The 22062-nt window shown below is 38.7% G+C and overlaps 1 protein-coding gene across 2 annotated transcripts in view; it reads left to right on the top strand.

Moving 5' to 3' along the window:
- LOC137199480 (ras-specific guanine nucleotide-releasing factor 2) overlaps nt 1-22062 on the top strand; it is a 43592-nt gene extending 21530 nt beyond the window's left edge. The window contains exons 4-28 of one of the 2 annotated variants that reach the window (XM_067613807.1): nt 297-386; nt 581-717; nt 1876-1992; nt 2161-2240; nt 4540-4733; nt 4884-4993; nt 5087-5205; nt 6482-6642; nt 6753-6819; nt 7213-7349; nt 7874-7956; nt 8304-8552; nt 10113-10205; nt 11781-12268; nt 13977-14102; nt 15331-15420; nt 16150-16256; nt 17519-17631; nt 18321-18381; nt 19018-19121; nt 19947-20031; nt 20134-20331; nt 20803-20882; nt 20979-21096; nt 21184-22061. In XM_067613807.1, coding sequence (XP_067469908.1) covers nt 297-386; nt 581-717; nt 1876-1992; nt 2161-2240; nt 4540-4733; nt 4884-4993; nt 5087-5205; nt 6482-6642; nt 6753-6819; nt 7213-7349; nt 7874-7956; nt 8304-8552; nt 10113-10205; nt 11781-12268; nt 13977-14102; nt 15331-15420; nt 16150-16256; nt 17519-17631; nt 18321-18381; nt 19018-19121; nt 19947-20031; nt 20134-20331; nt 20803-20882; nt 20979-21096; nt 21184-21342 — 3366 coding nt within the window. In that variant the 3' untranslated portion in view covers nt 21343-22061. Of the gene's footprint in view, nt 1-296; nt 387-580; nt 718-1875; nt 1993-2160; nt 2241-4539; nt 4734-4883; nt 4994-5086; nt 5206-6481; nt 6643-6752; nt 6820-7212; nt 7350-7873; nt 7957-8303; nt 8553-10112; nt 10206-11780; nt 12269-13976; nt 14103-15330; nt 15421-16149; nt 16257-17518; nt 17632-18320; nt 18382-19017; nt 19122-19946; nt 20032-20133; nt 20332-20802; nt 20883-20978; nt 21097-21183 lie in introns of both variants that reach the window. The other variant, XM_067613815.1, reaches the window with a different exon arrangement.

Here is a 22062-nt window from a genome sequence, read left to right as displayed (position 1 = left end):
AGCAGCCCTCTCCCTCCTCTGTCTGTCTGTTTCTGAATGAATGCATGAGATTGTCAAAGATGAGGAAGTCTGATGTCTATCTGGCACAAACACACCAACAGTCCACTGAGCACACACTGCATTGCTATCACAGATATTCACATATTCACACAAATGACTTTCATTCCCTTTAGAAACATAATATCCTCACTAACTGTATTGTATCACTTATCACTGATATACCATTGTTTTCATTTAATCTGATTTTCTCACCAATATCATACTAAAATGTTTTATGACTGCATTTGTCTTAAAAGATTATAGCTCTGAACAAAACTAAGGAGCGAATGCGGCCTTACCATGTCAACCATGAAAATGAAGACCCGGATATTAAAAAGATCAAAAAGGTAAATAAATAGATTTTACGTGCTCATATTAGATATATTTTAAGTTTCATTGTTCTCTGTAAACTGTTGTCTCTGTTGTCATCATCTGATATTTCTCACATGTGTTTGTGTGCTAGCATATTGCATACATACATGTGTGCTTCATACGTCCTTGTTTAATCTATCTTTTTTTTTTTTTTTTTTAATCTTCTCAGGTGCAGAGTTTCATGCGAGGCTGGCTCTGTCGGAGGAAGTGGAAGATTATTGTCCAGGACTACATCTGCTCTCCACACGCTGAGAGCATGAGGAAGAGGAACCAGATCGTCTTCAACATGGTGGAAGCAGAGACAGAGTATGTTCATACAGTATGCCTGGAGTAGCAGCACACACAGTAGAAAAGTTGTCACTATTGTATTTGCAGTGCATGATGTCACACTTACTGTAGACTATAGCTCAGGTAAGAAAGCTCCGCATGATGTTGCATAAGAACTGAACAGTAAGGTTGACTGATATGATGATATACACTCACTGAGCACTTTATTAGGAACACCTCATTAGTTTTACTTTTACAAAGCTTAAACATTTTCAATTTTTATTGACATTGTCAGAAAGGTGATAATTCTACTTTATTGAGGTTGTAGTGGGTGGCGGTGGTGTACTGGGGTGCATTATATTGAAAAGTGTTCCTAATATTTTGCCTCCCTTATATATGTTAATGTGGTGGACAAAATATTTTTAAAAGCTTTGTAAAAGTAGAATTTATGGCAGAGCTGTTTTTTATTGGATTGCATTAGATTTCACAGGTGTTCCTAATGAAGTGCTCGGTGAGTGTATGTTTATGTTTTACCGTTTATACTGAAGTAGATATCATGTTAATATCTCTAGTTGTATTATACCATTGTAGACAATTTAGAGCAGGACTGCTCTATTACAATATTGGATTTACACAACTTCTGTTTTCTCGATTTGTCAGGTGTTAATTTCACTGGATAAATGTTTTTATTGAATTAAATGGATTTGAATTGAATCACAGTCAAAACTCCTCTAATTCAGATAAGGCAAATCTTTTGAGTCAAGGCTTTTGAGAGCTGATTTTATCAAGCTCAAGTAAAGCTGTAATGCATGGATTACAGTTTAGAAATAGAGAAACATAGAGCTGGAAGGCTCTGATTAAATCTAATATTATTAGAAAAATATTTGACTAAATACATCTATATTGATAATGCAAGAGTAATGATGGGTTGAGAACTGGCTAGTTCAAAACATTGTTAGAGGAAGAAACTTTCAGAAAAAGATCGTTAGTAATGGGGATGTAATGGGCAATCAGGAAGAGGCATTTGTTACTCATTAAACTCAAAACATTGTCTTAATGGAACATATTTGATCATGTACTGTACTAGTCAAAAGGTAAGACACACCTTCTGGTGTGTCTATGATCTGTCTATGATCATTATGATCTAGGTGATACGTTTAATTATTTTTGTTTCTCCTCATGTCTCTATAATGGCAGGTACGTCCACCAGCTCTACATCCTGGTCAACTGTTTCCTCAGACCTCTGAGGATGGCTGCCAGCTCCAAGAAACCCCCCATCAGCCACGATGATGTCAGCAGCATTTTCCTCAACAGGTGTGTTTGCCTGTGCACATGTGTTTGAGTGTGATTAACAAACATGTTGTGTCCGTCATCTGTTAATGATGCAGAAGAAACAAGCAGATATTGACAATTAAACAAAAGAAAGCAATAAAACCTCTTTTGTTGTTGTGTTTTCACACTGCGTTTACACTGTGTCTTCAGTGAGACCATCATGTTCCTGCATGAGATTTTCCACCAAGGCTTAAAGGCGAGGATAGCCAACTGGCCTACTCTGGTGCTGGGTAAGCTGTTGCTCACACATTGCACAAAACACACAAATACACACTCAGTGACATCAAGGTCAGGTTTTCAGTGGTTCTCCAAATCCAGTTTGTCTTGTTCAGACGTCAGCCTTGACGTCTTACTGTCGCATTCACACACATACACACACACGCTCATTTCCCTATCTCAGTCTGCAACATGCACACTCATTGTGTTGATAGACAAAGACCACTCAGACCAGAAGGCATCCCACTTTTTCACCTCCTAAAACCGAAGCCCCCTCGACAGATAAGCATCACCTAGGAGACAGACTACTGACAGACACTGCAGCAAATTACTTGTGACAAATTCAAGAAGAAAAGGGTCCACTGATTAAACATTTCACCCTTATCTGACTCCCTGCTTCAGGCTGACGCAGAATGTGGATTTCTACTTCAACAATATGTTTTACATCAAACCAATTTCTGTAGTGTTTTCAGTGCTGATTCTTTGTTTTATTATTAATATTGTTTTTGAGCAATCTAGCCTCCAGCACAGTATCCCAATATCCCCAGTATAATGAAGGCTTTTTAAAGCTGTGGTTTTACTTTTCCTTGCATGGTTTAATTCTTTTATCCTTTTGAGAGCATGGCCGTTGAAAAACCTGATGATCGAGTAATTTGGTTCTTTGGCAGTAAAATAGGAAATAGCATCAGCTACATCAGATGCTATTTCAGAATGGCCCATAAATGTTCAAATGAGGTTTTCTTCATTCACTGAGAAGACGTTGTAATGTACCTAACTCCATTATGATGCCTTTTAAACCAATTGCTTGTGGTCTGCTGGTGGTTTGTACAAAGCCAAAAAAATAACTGGGACGCAGTCACTCACAAAATTACTAAAGCAGTGATTTCTGAATTTATTATTATTATTTATCAGGAGTCAGTTTCACAGCTGCACAGTTTTGAAATGTCCCTCCTCATTTTCTTCTAACATTTGCTTGGTTTCATGCCTTTCACTACCTACCTCCCTTGTAGTTTGCATAACCATTTTGGGGCTGACTTGAATGAATTCATTTCAGGAAATGAGCCATGCACTCTACAGGAAATTGTATTTCCTTTATTTTGATCATTAATCTTAAACCTCTGTCTTCTGTCCTCTCTATTCATGTAGGTGCACAGCTCTACAGTGAGCTAAACACGCTTCCAATAAAGATTGAAGACAGCAGTTGGCCTTTTATGTCTTTTTTTGGGGGGAAATAATTGTCAAACTGTGAAAACAGTATTGGACAACAAATTCAATGATGAATGAGAGACCCCAGCTGAGAGTTAGACCAAAACTACTGTAAGTTCAGGAACTGGATTCACATTAGTATAGGCAGACTAGTTAACGTTATCACTGTTAACAGTTAGATTTAGTTACATTTGTCCCTAAATGCAGGAAGAAACAAAGTAAATGAGTGAAAGATCAAGAGTGAGGCCCCAGACTAATTACAAACTACTAATTAATCTAGTGAACATGTAGTGGACATACATAGTCCACAAGAGTAAAAGTAAAAAGAGTAAAATAACAGTTACCCCCGCAGTAAATCAACAGTTATTTAATATTAGCCAGAATGTTGTATTAGCTACAGATTAGCCTCAGCTCCCAGATGGTTAGCTTGGTTAACAGTAAACTAGAGCTACAACGATTACTGCCAATTGATTAGTTGCCAAGTATAAAATTAATTGCTCATTTTGAGTAATTTTTAAGAAAAAAACTTTCCAAATATTCTGATTCCAGCCTCTCAAATGTGAATATTTTCTGGTTTCTTTTGTCCTCTATGATAATAAACTGAACGTTGTAGGGTTGTGGACTGTTTGGCGGGACAAAACAAAACATTTGAGGATGCCACCTTGGGCTGTGGGAAACAACAATCAACATTTTTCAACATTTTCTGACATTTTTTGGACCAAACAACTAATTGATTTATTGAAAAAAAAAATCAACAGATTAATCGATGATGAAAATAATCGTTAGTTGCAGCCCCACAGTAAACAGACAGTAAACTAAATTCTACGAATCAACTATCACAAATACAGATAATTCTTCAACATCTGTGGCTTAGATAAAATATGTCTGTCAATATTCGCCTGGTCACAGATCTGACAAAATGATGGATGTAACAATATCAGTTAGCTAAACTGTAGCTGCTATGGATCTGTGCCAGCAGGAGTTGCTAATAGCAACAGAATGTTCAACTGAAACTGCTGGTGGCAGAATACTTGAGAAATGCATTGCTGGACTTTAACCCTGTACGTATATGTGTATGTGAATATTTATATTTTCTGTTTTGTCTAGCTGACCTATTTGACATCCTGCTGCCCATGCTCAACATCTATCAGGAGTTTGTGAGAAACCATCAGTACAGCCTGCAAGTTTTGGCCAACTGCAAGCAGAACAGAGACTTTGACAAGCTGCTCAAACAGTACGAGTCCAACGCTGCCTGTGAGGGAAGGATGCTGGAGACCTTCCTCACATACCCCATGTTCCAGGTAAACTCCAGGGCACCAGCACACACGTGTGCTCACAATTGTCAATTCTTGTCTCTATTTGTCTATTTGTCATCAAGCCACCTCTCTTTTACAAATTGTTCACATATGTTAATATTTTTTTTCTTTCACTTTGCGCTCCTCTCCTACAAGATTCCCCGCTACATCATCACTTTGCATGAGTTACTGGCACACACGCCTCATGAGCATGTGGAGCGGAAGAGTCTTGAATTTGCAAAGTCCAAATTAGAGGAACTGTCCAGGTATGTGTCTGATTGTCAGAATAATTACCTCGCCATCATATGCCCTGATATCTTGAACTGAAAATGTATTAATTTGTTTATGTATGTTACCAGAGTAATGCATGATGAGGTGAGTGACACAGAGAACATTCGGAAGAATCTGGCCATTGAGAGGATGATAGTGGAAGGTTGTGATATCCTGCTGGACACCAGCCAGACCTTCGTCAGGCAGGGTGAGTCTTCTTCAGTTCACTGCACTGCTCACCAGGCAGAAAATTTCTGGAGGTTTTTCTGACAGTAAAACCCTTCTGCCTGTCAACTGGTGATCTGAGTGTACAGATGTGGTACCTTGGTGGAGCTCAGTCACTGAATCATGACATTATCTGCTTTACTAATACTATCTACTCGGGGGAGGTTTGGCTCTCTGTCAGCTTGCCTTAAAAAACTGTGGGAGGGATAGTATCAACTAAGGATGTGTAGAGGGCCTAGTATTTGTATTTGTATCTGTATTTGTTTAGGCAGCAAATTTGTATTTGTATTTGGGCACACCCCTAGTATCAACTAGCATAATTTATAGTAAAAAGACTGAGCTTTCACCAAGAATATTTCTTGGTGAATGACTAATGACTTAGTCCCAATTTTGTACTTGTACTTTGTTTAACACATTTCATGTAAAGTTTCCTATATGAAACCACCAGAATGAACCCGTTTCCCCTTACTATACAAAAGACTAGTGGCATAACAGTGAACATACTTGCACTTCCAAGTTTTCAATTACATTTAGCTGTCATGGAGTTTAAATGCACTTAATGTGAATAGATTTGGATAAAAGCATCTGCTAAATGCTCTCTGCTAAGTCTTAGTATACAGTGTTAAATGATCTGCTGAGACTACATTGAGAAAACCGAGTCCTTCCTGATCACCTTGACGTGTTCTTGTTCACGAAGAGCGGTGTTAATTAATGCAATGTGCAAAAACCTAATAAGCACAGCTTTCAGCTCTTCCAGATGGATCTCAGATTAATCAAAACCACTTATGCAGATCAGGTCAGAGACAACGTTCCATTTAAAGTAAAGCAAAAATAGTCTTACTGAGTAAATATAAAGTACTTGTTAAGTGAAACATGTTAAGGAAGCAGCCTTATGACCGTGCAGGAGAGCAGATAGTGACGATAGTGCTGCAGTTGAGTCACAGGTCAGGAGATGAAGAGGACACCGTGATTTTTCCTGATCCAAAGTTCCTCTCTGTTTCCATTCCTTCTAGAGGTAAAATAATGTTATATCTCATATTTTTATCCTTTTTTTGGCCCATTTTAATGATCTCCATTTTTTCTCTTCGTTGCTCTGCCAGGTGCACACACAGAGAGTACATGTATAGAGAAGTGTTCAGAAATACAACTTTTTCTACATGTGTGTTTGTGCTACTGTAAAAGCTTTGTAAACACAGCCCTACAGCTTAGTGTCAGCTTAATGAAATGTAATGTAATCCTGTGCCCCTCCTGCTCTCCAGGCTCTCTGATCCAGTTGCCGTCGGTGGAGCGAGGGAAGCTGAGTAAGGTCCGTCTGGGCTCCCTCTCTCTGAAGAAGGAAGGGGAAAGGCAGTGTTTCCTCTTCACCAAACACTTCCTTGTCTGCACACGCAGCTCTGGAGGAAAACTGCACCTTCTAAAGGTGAGAACACCTTTTTATTCAGTAGTTTAACTAGATCTTGGTGAGGAAATCCACTTTTTGAAATTGATGCCAATAAACTGTTGTGTATATTTTCTTCTAAACTCTTGCAGCAAGGTGGAGTTTTGTCCCTCATTGAATGCACGCTCATAGAGGAACCAGATGCCAGTGACGAGGAGTGTAAGTTTACTACATTGCTGAGGCAGTCTGTCTACATTGGCAGCTCTTATTGGCTCATTTAGGCCCCTCACCACTTATGGAGGTTAATTAGGTGTCAGATGATAAGTATCCAGAAATTACTTCCCTTTAAATATCACATGCTCACCCCTTTAAATGTCAGGTTATGATCTTTTGACATTATAGGTCCATTTTTTTTTTCAAGGATTCCCCGCACCCCTGAAGCTTAAGCTTCAAGGGTGCGGGGAATGGAGATAGCAGGTCCATTTAATTAACCTGTTTAACTGTGTATGTGTGTGTATGTTTGTGTGTGGATTTTACTATCATCATCATCATGTAGAGGTCTGCCGTACTGTAGAAAATACAAATGCTGTATATTTTTCCTTCATCATACAGCTAAGGCTGGCGGTCAGGTTTTTGGTCAGCTGGACTTCAAGCTTGTAGTGGAGCCATCAGACTCACCTTCATTCACTGTGGTGTTACTGGCACCATCGCGGCAGGAGAAGGCTGCATGGACCAGTGATATCAGCCAGGTAATACACAAAGTGACACACATACACACACCCACACCCAGACAAACACAGAATAACAAGAACCTCCAAATAGCGAGAGCATGTCTCCTCTGGGCTTTGAGAGGACTTAGTGATAAGTAAACAGAGACACGGGTGTAGCTCCCCAGGGGTGAGTTCAGCTCACTGCCTCAGTACTCCACAAACAGAGTAGCACCATACAAGCATGTCAGACTGGATTAATTCTTATCAGACAAAAACAAACAATGACAGTTTTAAATGGGGTCTTTTTTCCCCAATCCCTTAACAACCTGACTCCTAAAGTAATTTTAAAACAAGTCTCAGCATTTGTGTGAATCCGATAGAAGCACTCAGATAAGCAAATAAGTAGCAGAAAGATTATGTTAAAGTAAAATATAGAGTATTTTTCTCAAAAGCATGTTTTATGACATTGCAGACTCAACCTGTTATCTGCTTTTTCCCTCTTGCTGCCATTGTTTCACTTCATTCCTTCAATAATAGTCTTGTTTTTCTCTATGTCTTTGCAGTGTATAGATAATATCCGCTGTAATGGCTTGATGACCAGTGTATTTGAGGAGAACTCTAAAGTCACCGTGCCTCATATGATCAAGTAAGTGTGTTTGTGTGTGTGTGAAGAGGAACACCATCTCTTCATGCCAATGTTGCAAAATAAGAGTTTAAAGCATATCTGGGCGACAAAGTTGTGTTGATTTACAGTTGATGTTTAGGTTGTATGTTTTGTATTATGCTTTTTTAATGTTTATTTATGCTGTTAAAATCTGACATCTACAGTATTCTTTGGTATGCACCCCTGTTTTAGCATCCTTCTTTGGGATATATGGATTTTTTTTTTTTTGCTTAATTTTGCTCAGCTACTTTCATAACCTTTTTTCTTGTTTACCAGTCCGGCAGTCACCCATGCTTGGTTATGTGTGTGTATGCGTGTGTATCCATCAGATCCGATGTGCGTCTCCATAAAGATGATGTTGACATTTGCTTCAGCAAGACGCTGAACTCCTGCAAGGTCCCCCAGATCCGCTACGCCAGCGTGGAACGCCTGCTGGAGAGGCTGACCGACCTGCGCTTCCTTTCCATAGACTTCCTCAACACCTTCCTGCACACATACAGGATCTTCACCACGGCAACGGTAGTCATGGACAAACTGGCCGACATCTACAAGAAGCCCTTCTCTTCTATTCCTATCAGGTCATCCACTATATACATGCAAATGTGCACACAAACACAAAAACACAGATGTAGATGCAGGCCACCACAGAGGCAAAGGCACATCATAAATCTTCCCATAATACACCTTTACCAGTATGGACTCCATAAATGTCTTTAATGTACATGAATGTGAACTTGTGTGTTTGCACATATTTTTATATCAATGTTTGTGTGTGTCTAGCGATATGTGTGTTTGTACAAGTTTATGCAACATGCAAGAATGTGCATTGGCTTTATGTGAGTGTGCTTGGAGTGTTTTATTAGTTTCCCTGTCTTTTTTTAATTCTGTGAACGATGTAGTCAGACTGGGGTCAATGTTTTGGACTCGGGAGGCGGCTCTCACCTCTGTGCTCAAGGTTAAATACATACTGGCTGAAATACATACCAGCTTGTGTGTGGACGCCAGCAGAACAGATGCTTCAACAAAGTTTTTGGCACAGTTATAGGAATATATTGCGTGTCAGATGAGGAGTTTCTCTTTCTCTCTCCTTTTACTCATGCACTCTCTCTTTTATTAGCCTTTGGCTGCATCAGAATTGTGTGTTTATAATTCTTCCTTGGCTTTACTTAACGTAGCTTTTCAACTAGAAAAGCTCTGTCTTTTCCTCTGTCCAAGAGCAGGTTTGTATGTAAAGCCTAACTCACCATGGCCTGTGGCCTCAGGGGGGACTCGTCGAGTTACCAGAGGTGTGCAGGAAGACTACCTTTTTTTAAGCCTTAACTTGAACAGGGTCTGCTTTGATTTGGCCCTTAAGGTCACTGCAGAGGGACACATGAGCAGCTCAAGGGTCCTTCTAGCCAACCTTTTTTTTCTTTTTCTTTTTCCTCAGAGTACAATAGGAGGTTTGTAAAGAGGACATGATTTAATACATTCCAAGAGTTATTACTTTGAAGCCTTTTTAACCTTGTGTGTTTATTTTTTTAAGGCACTTTTATACAGTAGTTTAGTGGTTCTATATACATCTTTTATGTCGCAGATATTTATTGTAGTTTCTTTTAATTAGCATTTGTTATCAAAGATTGGATCATGTTTTTACAGATAATTAAATTGAACCTTACTCCTTGAACCTAGAACTGAAATGCACCTCAAATGCCCCCCTTTGGTTGACTCAAATGCCCCTCTGTTTTTCTATTTTTCTAGGAGGTGCCTCCTATTTTATTTCTCATGCCTCTTAGAGAGTCTATGCACATCACTGTTATGTTAAGATACACCGACTTTGACTCAGCTCTGTGCGTCCTTTTTGCACTGGATTTTTCTCCAATGTGGTCATGTGTCAATATCTGGGACACTGAACATATGCTCTCGTGTTCTCTCACTCACACACACTGCCTCCCCTCCTCCTCAAGCACACCTTTCCTCTTCCTGGAGATTCATTTATCACCCTCTCATCATCTCCCCTCGAACCATCCTCCATTTCTGTCACATGTCCCACTTGCATTTCTCATTTTTGTCTGAATCCAGCCATCACAACCATCCATTTAATTGTTTTTTTCTGTGTCATCCATCCCTCTGTCTCTTCGTGTTCCCTCCAACTACAGGGCACAGTACCACTCATATGACCGTCTGTCCATCTCATCCATCTGTCCTGACTACAGTCTGAAGATCAAGAAGATAGCCATGGATCAGTCCAAGTAACCAACTCCTCTCTCTCTTTGTCCTTCCTTTCTGTCTCTTTCCCACATTTTCTTCCTTTTCTTCTTCTCCTCTGGTCTTGGTCACTGATGCATGATATCTACCCGTTATCTATCACTGTATATGAATGGGCTACAACAACTCGTGGGGGTTGCAAGTGGAAATATTTTAGGTTAATGTTAAGCATGAATACAGGAACCTGGAGCCAGTGTGTAGCATGTTCTCTCACTGTAGCATCACTGACTCAAAGCTTTTTTCCTCTCTTTATCCACATTGATCTTTTTTTTATCATTTCTCTTCAGTCTGTTTTATTTCCCTCTCTGCAAGTAGCTGCCTGTCTCTTCTTCTTCCACCGCTTGCTTCTTCTCTTCTAATATATTCCTCTTTGCTTCTCATGCTTCTTTTCTTCCTCTGTCCTTTCATTTTTCCTCTTTCAATCTGGGATGCAATTTGTTCTTCTATTTCCTGCTGAATAAAAGGCTTGTGTGAGCAAACGATGGCTGTGTTTATCTATGCATGATTACTCCTCCCTTGATGTAGTTCTCTCTGAGCAGTGTTAATGTCGTTACAGAATTGATAACCAAAATAAATGCTTGTTGATTAAAGCGTTTGCACTTTCATTGCTTAGTAAATAAGGCGTTTAAATGTTGCAAATGTAATCTGCAATAAAACATTAATGCAATTTAGGCATATAATCAGGTACAAAAATCATCAGTAAGGTTGTTTGATGTTCACATCCATGCTGGCTGAACACTTTTAGGTTAATATTAGCCCCTTTTGTACATAGACCCACAATATTAGGACAACCCAGGATTTTTAGGGCTAAACAGTGAACATTTCTTGCCCAAGGCCAAGTCAGTCACTTGTCCTCAATCAAACTGAGCATATGTTTCACTTGCCGAGGACCAGACTTAAGGCAAAAATCCACAAAAAGAAGCAGGTACAGTGAAGACACCTGTTGTTTTCCGGTACCTGTGGGTCATACACTTTAGACAGTCAAGGATTTGCAACCAGATATTGACTTAATTTAAGTTTATGTTATAGTAACTTTTCCAATTACCTTTCTTAGTCTAAAAAAAAAAGGGGAACCATGTATAGAAACGGCTACACAGTTCATCTAATGTGGATGTGAAAACGCTTAAAATAAAGCTGAGAGAGAACTTTAAAGGCATTTTTTGGTTTCCAGTCCAGTGTGCTGGAGAACGGACACAATACAATGAAACCTGTGTCACTGTTCTAATACTTTCTGCCTGCACTGGACGTGCCCTCTCATTATAAGTCATTCTGGACGTCAGCTAAATGCCCAAAATTTAACTTTGAATGCCATACACATTATGCCCTTTTCTTTTGGCCTAATACCAGACATACTGTATATTTCAAATATAGAAAAACTATACGATGAAATTAATTTGCGAACAAACCTTTTATCGTTCAGGGTATAGAGACAAGCAAGGTCTTATTTTGAGGTACTGCAATTGCACATTTACTTTTCATCCTTTTCCCTGAGCTCTCTCTTTATTGCTTTTTAAATCTCCTATTATTTTGCTAAGATATTGCCTCTTTCCCCCTTTCAGGTCCTTGGAGCTGTTCTTTGCTACGAATCAGAATAACAGAGGTGGTGAGCACATAAACGACAAATCTCCTCGTCTCTGCCGCAAGTTCTCCTCTCCCCCTCCTCTGTCCATCCCGTCCCGCACCTCCTCACCTGTCCGAACACGAAAGCTTTCTCTCCACTCACCCATCACGGCCAGGGTTGGGGGACTCGACCTAACCAGTCCTCTTTCCAACTCTAGCGTAAATCACAACACTTCCCAGTCTGCTGCCAGTAGCCCCACATCTGCACACACCCCCCAAACCCCAACATCTCAGACCCCAACCCCGACGACATCCTCTCCTCCTCCCTCCTCCACCTCCCCCCCGCCCAACAATTCCAAATCACCACAGGACCAAAATCCTCCCATTCCCTCATCCCCGGACCAGAGTCCCTACCAGGCTGCAGAGGGTGAGGAGCTGCCGAGGATCGACCCCTTCTGTGGCAAACTGAGACGAAGCATCCGCAGAGGTAAGCTGAAATACACCGTACACAGATGCAAAAACACTTGTTCTGTACATCAGGGCTGCCACTACCTGAGTTATACTGACACCAAAGCAAAACTATTTTTATACCTTACATGTTTTTCTATAAAACCCCTTTTTATGGGGTTTTATAAAGTTCTCAAATGTTAAATGTCTAAACACAAGCAGCTGCACAAGAACTCCAAAATACACATTTTTTATTTAAATCAAGAATTATCTGTTCCACAGACACGGGATTTCTTTCTGTACCAAAAAGGCAATTATGTTCTTTTAACCACAATTATTATTCCTTTAAACCATAATTTATAAAGCAACAGTGATAAAGACTTAACTCTAAATTGTAACAGTATGTTAACAGGGTTGTGGAACAAATTAAACAAAAATTCAACGATAGTAATTACTTTCTGGGCTGTAACAGTCATTTGGAAAATTGTGAAGCACTGGCCAATGATTTAAATGTGTAAAACGTGTTTATTTTCATCTCCAGCGCTGTGCATAGCCTCTTGCCATGTGCAGCTGGATAACATGTACAGTTTTTTTTCTTTGAGTATATAAGCTATATATCCTCAGTGACTCAACATTAACATACAGAGCCTTATTGGCATACTGAAATAGTTATGAAGAGCTTGGGGTCACTCATCAAATGACACAGCATGAAGTGTTCACTGTAAGAGCAGAACAGGCACCTGGTGGGACATCATTATCTCTTTTCATTTGTGTGCTTGAGTCAGCTAAGCTGCTCAGATCTTCTAATAGTAGTGGTTAAACAGCCCTCTAAGACTGGAGAGAGATAGCGTCAGAGCATCTGAAACAGCACAGCAAGGACAAGCTGCAGTAAGACCCTCATTAGCATGTGCACACACAATATGTGTGTGTGTGTGTGTGTGCGTGAGCGTGTGCATGTGTGACAGCTGCTAACTGCTCACTAGGAAACAAAGAGCCATCAGTGCTCGTACCAACATGCCACTCTCACCTCCTCTGCATACTGTCTCTCGGTTTCTTAATCAGTCAGAGTATTTATGTGTGTTTATATATATCTATGCACATACAACCATTTGTATATCTTCCCATTTGTCAGTTGATGAAGGCCTTTTCTTGACTTTTCTCTGTAGTTGTGTGTTTGTGAACACTGCATGTGACTTCCATGATGAAGAGAGTCATTAGGTGTAACCTCTTACAGTTTGAAATGGTCTTTCCATCTCTTTCTTTTAATTTTAGATTAGAAGTCTTGTTGGAATGAAACAATGTATTGCCGAAACAAAGCATGCATAACATACAGTACATACATGTTGTTGGAATTCCTAGACAGACTTGAATTATCGGCGCTTTTCCTGGTCACTGTGCACATCCAAAGGTTAAATATGTTTGCATTCAAAGACATCAAAGGAATTCTGATTGAACCTTTGCGATGCTAATCAAATATGAAACACAGGCATGTTTGTCTATATGGATGCAGATACACTGTATACATAAATGAATGTGCACACACATACAAAAATGTTCAGGGAACAAATAAAGTCTTGGTGTTGTCCACTGGTTATACTGGTCTCTCCTCTACGGCAAACCTGAGTATAATAAAGTTCTCCTCTCCAGTAAAGCAGCAACAGTAATGGCCACCACCGTGACGGTCATCATCATCATCATTATCATCATCATCATCATTATTCTTGTCATTATCCTCTCCTCCAATCTAGCTGTGCTGGAGTCAGTGTCACTGGAGAAAATCATCCCAGAATCTCCTCAGAGCAGTGAAGCAGGTGACATGTCACCATGTCGCTCCCCTTCCACACCTCGACACCTCCGCTACAGACAGCCTGGAGGTAAGACTGTATGTGTGTGTGGTTTATGACTCATGGCTAGACCACTACGCCATAGCCAGAGGTCTCGACAGTGGGCAGTGCTGTGCCCACTGACAGGCTACTCTGCAGAGAGACACAGTCAGGCAAAGATCTCTGACCCTGCAGCCTGACATCTTTAGTACAGAAACATAATACAAAGCTCAAACACAGCCAGACCATCGCACACTTGGGATGGTCTTCTTTGAGATGTGCCCAGTTAAATAGACTTTCTAGATGATTTAAAGGGACTGTAAAGGGAGTGTCTCCTGCATGTAGGACAGCTGCAGAGCCAATAAACTCTCAGTCAGATTGAGTTGGATGATAATGATGATGATGATGATGATTTCAGTTAAAAGTGATGACTTGTATGATCACAGAGAGGGTTCCTGTATGACAGTGTTGTTGAAAATATTGTTGCCAACAGTGCGGAAGATATGTATGATCTGTAATCTGTCTGTGACAGTAATGACAATGATGTTGATGATTGATATTGATTATTGAAGGTCTCATCATCAATGATAACTATAAAGATTACAATAATGAAAGCAACACTGATGGTGATCGTTATGATGATGATGGCATTTTTATTTTTTTGTGAAAGTCTTTATATGAGTTTAAAAAGGTAATTAATTAATTAATAGGTGTAATTGGCTTAGGCTTCAGCCTATACCTTTCTGGTATTTAGAGACTGTTTCTTGAGTTAATTATTATAAGAAATTATGCATTGAATTCAGTGTATGTTAAACATAATAATATATGTACAAATGGTATATATATGATTTTATGTTTTCTTTTGTCAATTTTCCACAAACATTATACTCTCTGCAGTAAAAACACTTTTTAAAATTCAATTACAATATAGCCATTAAATGTGTGTATTCTGCCTTATTTTTTCATAGGTTTTTTCCATAGGTCTTACACTCTTTGGTGAATATTCAATCAAGATATTGCTAAGTGAATTATAAATTATATTGTTATTGTGGTTGACACAGGAACATTCACGAATCTGTGATTGTCATGAAAATGTATTTTGATTATAATAGACACTGTGACATTTAAGTCACATAAAATATATATCTAAATGTGTGACCATTGTAATTATGTTTCATATGTTAGGAGGAAATGAAAGTTAATTTTTATACACTGGTGGTCCCTCCTCTTGATGATAATTGTTGTCGTTGATGATAATTTTGTGTATTTGTGTCTGCAGTCCAGTCAGGGGAGAACTCCCGCTGCTCAGTCTCTCCTGCTTCAGCCTTTGCTATTGCCACAGCAGCAGCAGGACACGGTACACCACCAGGTACACACATACAGACACACACACACACACACACACACACACACACATACTTTGAATTGACATTCTGTAAAACTTAAAATGAAGACCAGGTATGTTTATCTGAGTTAATGTGAATTAAGAACAGTCTGTATAAAGCTGAATTAATGGGGCAAATACACCAATGAGTGGCAGATTTTGTTTTTGTTCCAGTCTGCAACAGTCATAATATATTTTTATCTGATATGTTTTACCTACAGGAGTATATATTTAAAGGCTTTTCGTATGATAATGTACAGAAGTATCAAAAGAAAATATTGTGTTCTTCATTATAATTGTGGTAGTTGCGTTTTCCTTTAAAATACATCGCATTACTATGAACTAGAGTATATGTAGTTAACTCGAGATGTAGAGCTGCCTGGACCAATGAAAAGACTGATACAATCAAAACATTAAATGGTCTGTTCACCCAAATTACAAAAAATCTTATTTTTCAGTTTTTTTATCAGTTTCACAGTTCACAGGACCATCCTTTTACTTTTAATAGTTTATTACACTTTGCTGCCAATACTTTTACTCCACTGTGATACTGCTACTCTTTAAGTACAAAATTTGATTACTTTTCCACTACAGATGCTTTTGTTATTTATCCCCAGATAATCACTGGACATTTTATGTTATCACACAATATTAAAATAACACATTCTCTCTCTGTTTCTCTCTTCCTTTTTTTTGTTTAAATTTTTCCTTCAGTGTTCACAAACTCTGAAAGAACTTGTGATAAAGAGTTCATCATCCGCCGAGCTGCAACTAACAGAGTTCTCAACGTACTGCGGCACTGGGTCTCCAAACACTCACAGGTCTGTCTGGGTGGGGTGGGGTTCGCCGATTTTGCTTGGTTGATCAAGTCTGTGGTCTCATTAAAGCAGGTGTCTGATGCATTCTCTCTCTGCTCCACTGCTCTCACTTGAGCATGTAAACAACCCAACCATATGCACACAAACACACCAAATATTATTGCTGTGTCAGATGGACAACCAGCTCCACCCACCTCAGTCCACCTACCTACTCTACTGCTAAACAGTGGTGCCTCTAATGAACTGAATATCAAGATAATTGCCTGACTCCCTGCCTAGAGGTCCTTCCAGTCTAACTGCATCGATCTGTTTTATGTATTTTTCTTCAATAATATAAAATGCTGTGTTGACAGGCCAGCTTTGGTCAGCTTATTAATGCAGAGGCAACTACAAACACTCACATACTGTATACACCCACTCACATTTTTCCTTTGGATGCCAAAGAACAAAGGGCTTGTTAAAACTGACCTTTGAACAGGAGTTAAATTGGGGTGGAAGCGACAGGGAAAAATAGGAGGAAAAGAGGGCGTTAAGGCTGGAAGGAAAGAGGGAGTTCAGGCAGAGGAATGGGTGGTCTGAGGACATGAACAATTATACAACAGAGATTATGATCAAAAGTCATTAATGGACAGAAAGGAATATAGAATGGAATCACTTGCACCAGTATTTTAGCATAAAATATGTGTAAAATTCTGGTCTGTGTTTGTCTTGTACCTCTATTTTGGTTGAGATGATAGAAATTTATCAAGATCAGAGTTTTCCCATCTAAAGTAGATATCCCTTTCGTATCTTTAGTTGTAGGGAATTGCAGACAGTGTTACAAATGAACAAGCAGGATTAATTGATAACAATGCCTGGCTTTTATAGAGTTGGTGCATCAATCTGATACCTTACCAGGTTTTTAATTTGCTGGATTCAGTAAAAACAGACATCTCTGTGTTATTTTATCAATTAACACTTTCTTAATTAATTTTACAGAAAATATTACAAACACTATATCACAAAATATACTAATATCATGATATAAAATTAATTATACCATGATGGATAATTTTGTTCACCTCTAACTTTATCTGTGACAAACAATACAAGTTTTAGACTTTGAGAGTGAGAGAAACGTTTTTATTGGCCTTTACTTCTTTAAAAGACTGTTTAAGTGTGAAGATCTGGTTTTAGAGTTAAGGTTAGAAAAAGATTTAGGTCAAGATGAAGGTAATTCAAGTATAGAAGTTCATATTTGTGTGTGCGTGTGTTTGTATGTTTAGGATTTTGAGATGAATGGGGAGCTGAAGATGTCAGTGATCTGTCTCCTGGAGGAAGTGCTCAGAGATCCAGACCTTCTGCCTCAAGAGAGAAAAGCTACTGCCAACATACTAAGGTACAGAACACCTACACACAATGGTGTTTCCATCACTTCAGAGGACATTACATTGACTAACCATAACCTAACCACTACTCCTCTAACTCTTACCTTAATCTAACCCTAACCATACTTTAACCATACCTTAACGTTAAGACAAATCTTTACTCTAAAATTTAAGGATTTACATAATGGGGACTCGACAATGTGACTGTGTAAACGGATTTATGTGACAACAACAGTAATATAACATGAGTAATACCTGGTATACACACACACAAACACACACACACATATATACGTTTAAACATATTATGGGGACACATGTAAAAACAACCTTCCTTTGGGGACACTTTCTGAATGGTTTGGAAGGAAGATACCACCATCTACAGATTACTAATGCCATCCACGAAATGAAAATCACTTCATATTTCAGAAACAACAATCTTGTGCACCATGTGAAATCATACATTTAGTTTGGGGACAAGTATTAAGCTACCTTAAGCTACTCAAGTCTTAAGAAACCAACTACAGGTGACTTGAGAGAGCCTTTTCATTTTCATGGCTTTAAAAAAAACTTGGACAGCGACATGTAAACACTTGAATAAAACACTGCAAGTCAATCAAAGACTTCTTGCCATAATAACATCTTGCATGTAGCTTTTAATTATTACAAAACCTTCATCCTATTCTGTTCTATTCCCTAGTGCCCTTTCTCAAGACGAGCAGGATGATGCCCAGCTGAGGATAGAGGACATCTTACAGATGGTGAGAAAATTGCATGATTAACTTGATTATTATGTTACTGGATCAAGCAGCAGTAAATTGCAATATGAAAGAGAAATTCTACCTTTTGCTGCGTAACCTAAACCTCTTGGTATTTCAGACTAGTGGAGTGATAGAGCTTTTCATTTTAATTTAAATATTTATGTGGTGCTCTATGGGTTGAGCTTGTTTTATGAAACCAGACACCCTAAAGTACTTACACACTGATATACACCTCCTCCAAATACTTATTAATTTTACTGGTTAACTCCTTTACCAGTTCTCAGAACAATCAGGAGGAGTCACATGTCGTTAATTGTCTTGACTTAATTATGACTGAGTATTGCACACAGATACACTCCATTGTCTTTGTAATATGCAACTTGGTCAGTACACGCTCTCCTATCCTCCAGGCAGAAGGGGTAAATACACCCTTTCCTGACAGTTGACAGTCTCGAGGGGACTGTCAACTGTCATAAAACATATTAATCATAGCTAGTCTGTCTATTAGATATTTATAACTCTTTGTTATTTGTGTTAGTGTGATTATTTGTTTATAACTGGACCTTGCATCTGCCTGTCTGTGTATATGTGTGTGTGTGTGTGTGTCTGTGGATGCATGTCCGTATGTGTGTTTAGGCGGACTGTCCGAAGGCGGAGTGTTTTGAGTCTCTCTCAGCAATGGAGCTGGCTGAACAAATCACTCTGCTGGATCACATTGTCTTCAGGAGCATTCCTTATGAGTCAGTCCTCTCATAACTCTCTCACACTATGAGCTGCATCAGGCCAAACAAAACTTCATCAACTTTATGGATACTGTGTATGATGAGACACTTCAGCTTAGCTCACACTCAATGTGCTCTCAGAGGGACATCTACCAATGAATACTGAGGCATTACATTTGAACTTCATGACTCCCAGTTTTAAATTTGTGTTTAAAAAGATGAGGGTTTTATTTCCATAAGATATTGGCTATGTAGTAAACTGCTACCACAATGATGGTAAAAATGACTCATATTTAGTAATTTAATTATTGAATAATACATCTTGGAAATATTTTCGATTAAGTAATATACCCCAGTTTCCCCTACTGTTGGTTAAGTTAGGTGGAAATGTGTTTGTATTTCTTCTATATAATGAAACATATTTCTGCATAGCATTACATATCATATAGCAGAATAAATAAGTTAAAACACTCACTGTACCACCGTCTAGTGAATTTTTATTCAATTAACAATCTAGGAATGCAGCTAAATTTTAGAAGCAAAGCCATTTAGTAGTTCCTCAAATGTTTATGTTCTGGCTATAAACAAGATTTTCATACAAAAATAATATTATACACATTATGTTCAGTTCTTGATTGAGCAAAGTCTTTCGCAGCAGCTGTTTGTAATTACGTTGCTTTTTCAGTTCAAGAGAGCCCTTTCAACCCCTGCTGTGTCACAGGTTTTAGCTAATATAAAGTAACATATCTTGTGAGATTACTGTGCCACATTTCAGTGTGAGTGATCGGATCTGGTTTCTGGCTGACTTGGATATATCACATATCTTTATCCTCCCTCTCTAAGAGAGTTCCTGGGCCAGGGCTGGATGAAGGTTGATAAGACAGAAAGGACGCCATACATCATGAAAACGAGTCAACACTTCAATGATGTAAGCTCTTTAAATGTCTTCAAGTGCCTTTTTGTTTTCAGACTTCTCTGTAAGTATCCTCTGCAATACCTTTTTATTTTCTCTGTTCTCTTCTATGTAAAGATGAGTAACCTGGTGGCGTCACAGATTATGACCCACACCGATGTGGGCTCGAGGGCCAGCTCCATAGAGAAGTGGGTGGCAGTGGCTGATATCTGCCGCTGTCTCAACAACTACAACGGCGTACTGGAGATCACATCCGCGCTCAATCGCAGTGCCATCTATCGTTTAAAGAAAACCTGGGCTAAAATCAGCAAACAGGTATCCTCCATCCTGCTGCAGTTAAAACCTAAAAATTATACAGAAAGCTTAACACAAGTTGTCAGTAAGTGCTGTGTATCAATACAAATTTATGTAGTTCCCCTTTTCAGAGATTGTTAGAAGAAAGCACTTTTGTCTCTGCAGAGTTTATAAATTTGTATCCCCCTGGGAGAATGGATGTCATTAGAGAGCTCAAAGCAGAAATGTAATGTTTAGTATCTGCTCTTTGCTTAATTCTGATGAACACTGAATCGATTAAACCCATAGCCATCCAATCACCAGACAATCTGTCTCTATACCAATCCACGCTGGCAATTTGAGACTGAAGCAAATTTGATTTAGTCATTTCATCATGATTATATCTTTTATTAAGAGCAAGTGGTTCTGAGATTAATGCAGCAATCTCATTTGTTCTCTGTACTTTAGAGTAAGTAGTGTTTTATGATTTGAAATATGTATTTGTGTGTCCAGACTAAAGCCCTGATGGATAAACTGCAGAAAACTGTGTCCTCTGAGGGAAGGTTCAAAAATCTGAGGGAGACCCTGAAAAAGTGAGACTTTTCAGATGCGATATTATTGTAAACGCCACATTAAAGTTGAGCGACAAATGGTTTTGTTTATGTGCATTACTGCTTTTCTCTCAATAGCTGCAACCCTCCATGTGTGCCATACCTGGGAATGTACCTGACAGACCTGGCCTTTATTGAGGAGGGAACACCCAATTTCACAGAGGAAGGTCTTGTCAACTTCTCCAAAATGAGGATGGTACGCACACACATGCATCAAAATGTACAATGTACAATTTATCTTTCAACTGTACTGATATCAACTTAAAATCCACATTTTCCTCAGATTTCCCACATCATCAGAGAGATCCGACAGTTCCAGCAGACGCCCTACAGAATAGAGCATCAACCCAAGGTACCTTTTTCTGAACACACTGGATTCTGTCTTCAATCGATGGGCCATGTCTTTCTCAAGAGCATCAAAACAGCATATGATAAGCAATAATGAATAATGAACTTTATTTATATAACATTTTTAAAGCAAAATTACAAAGTGCTTTAAAAATCATAAACAGAAGGGGAAAAGCATGGCCTTAACCTACTATCAGTCCCTGGGGCAAATATTTGACCCCCATTATACATGGTAGTACTCCAGAGCTGAAATAATTAGATGATTAATCAATAAGTTCATTGACAGAAAAAATAATTGGCAACAATTTTGATCATTTAAATCATTTTAAATGCCAAAAAAAAAAAAAAACTTACAGTAACTTTTCAGATGTCAATATTTGCTCATTTCCCTAGTTTTCCATCATAATGAACTCAAAATTTTGGAGTTTTTGACTGTTGGTCAGACAAAACAAGTAATTTTAATATGTTAACTTGGGCTTTAGGGAATAATGATGGGCAAAAAAAAGAGACCAGGACCATAAGATAGAGGATGGAGGACCTGTTAATATTGTACTTCAGTGGTGCAAAATTCAAACAAACTTGCGATTAATCAAATTTTGTAGACCCAAATGATATGGAGTAAACTTGGGACAAAAGTATTAACTGTATAAAACTACTATAGCAAGATAGAGGCATATGTTTGACAACACAGATCCTTTATGAAAGTACTGGCGTTGGCTGTTGTGAAAGGATTATTGAAAATCACTTTGATATATGGCTGTCTTTTGGGTAAAGTTGAAATATGTTTCTGAATGCCAAAACCATGACCTTATAA

This window comes from Thunnus thynnus, chromosome 2, assembly GCF_963924715.1.
Source record: "Thunnus thynnus chromosome 2, fThuThy2.1, whole genome shotgun sequence".
Classification (NCBI taxonomy): Eukaryota; Metazoa; Chordata; class Actinopteri; order Scombriformes; family Scombridae; genus Thunnus; species Thunnus thynnus.
The sequence above is the reverse complement of the archived record's forward strand: the minus strand, read 5'-3'. Positions and strand labels throughout refer to the sequence as shown.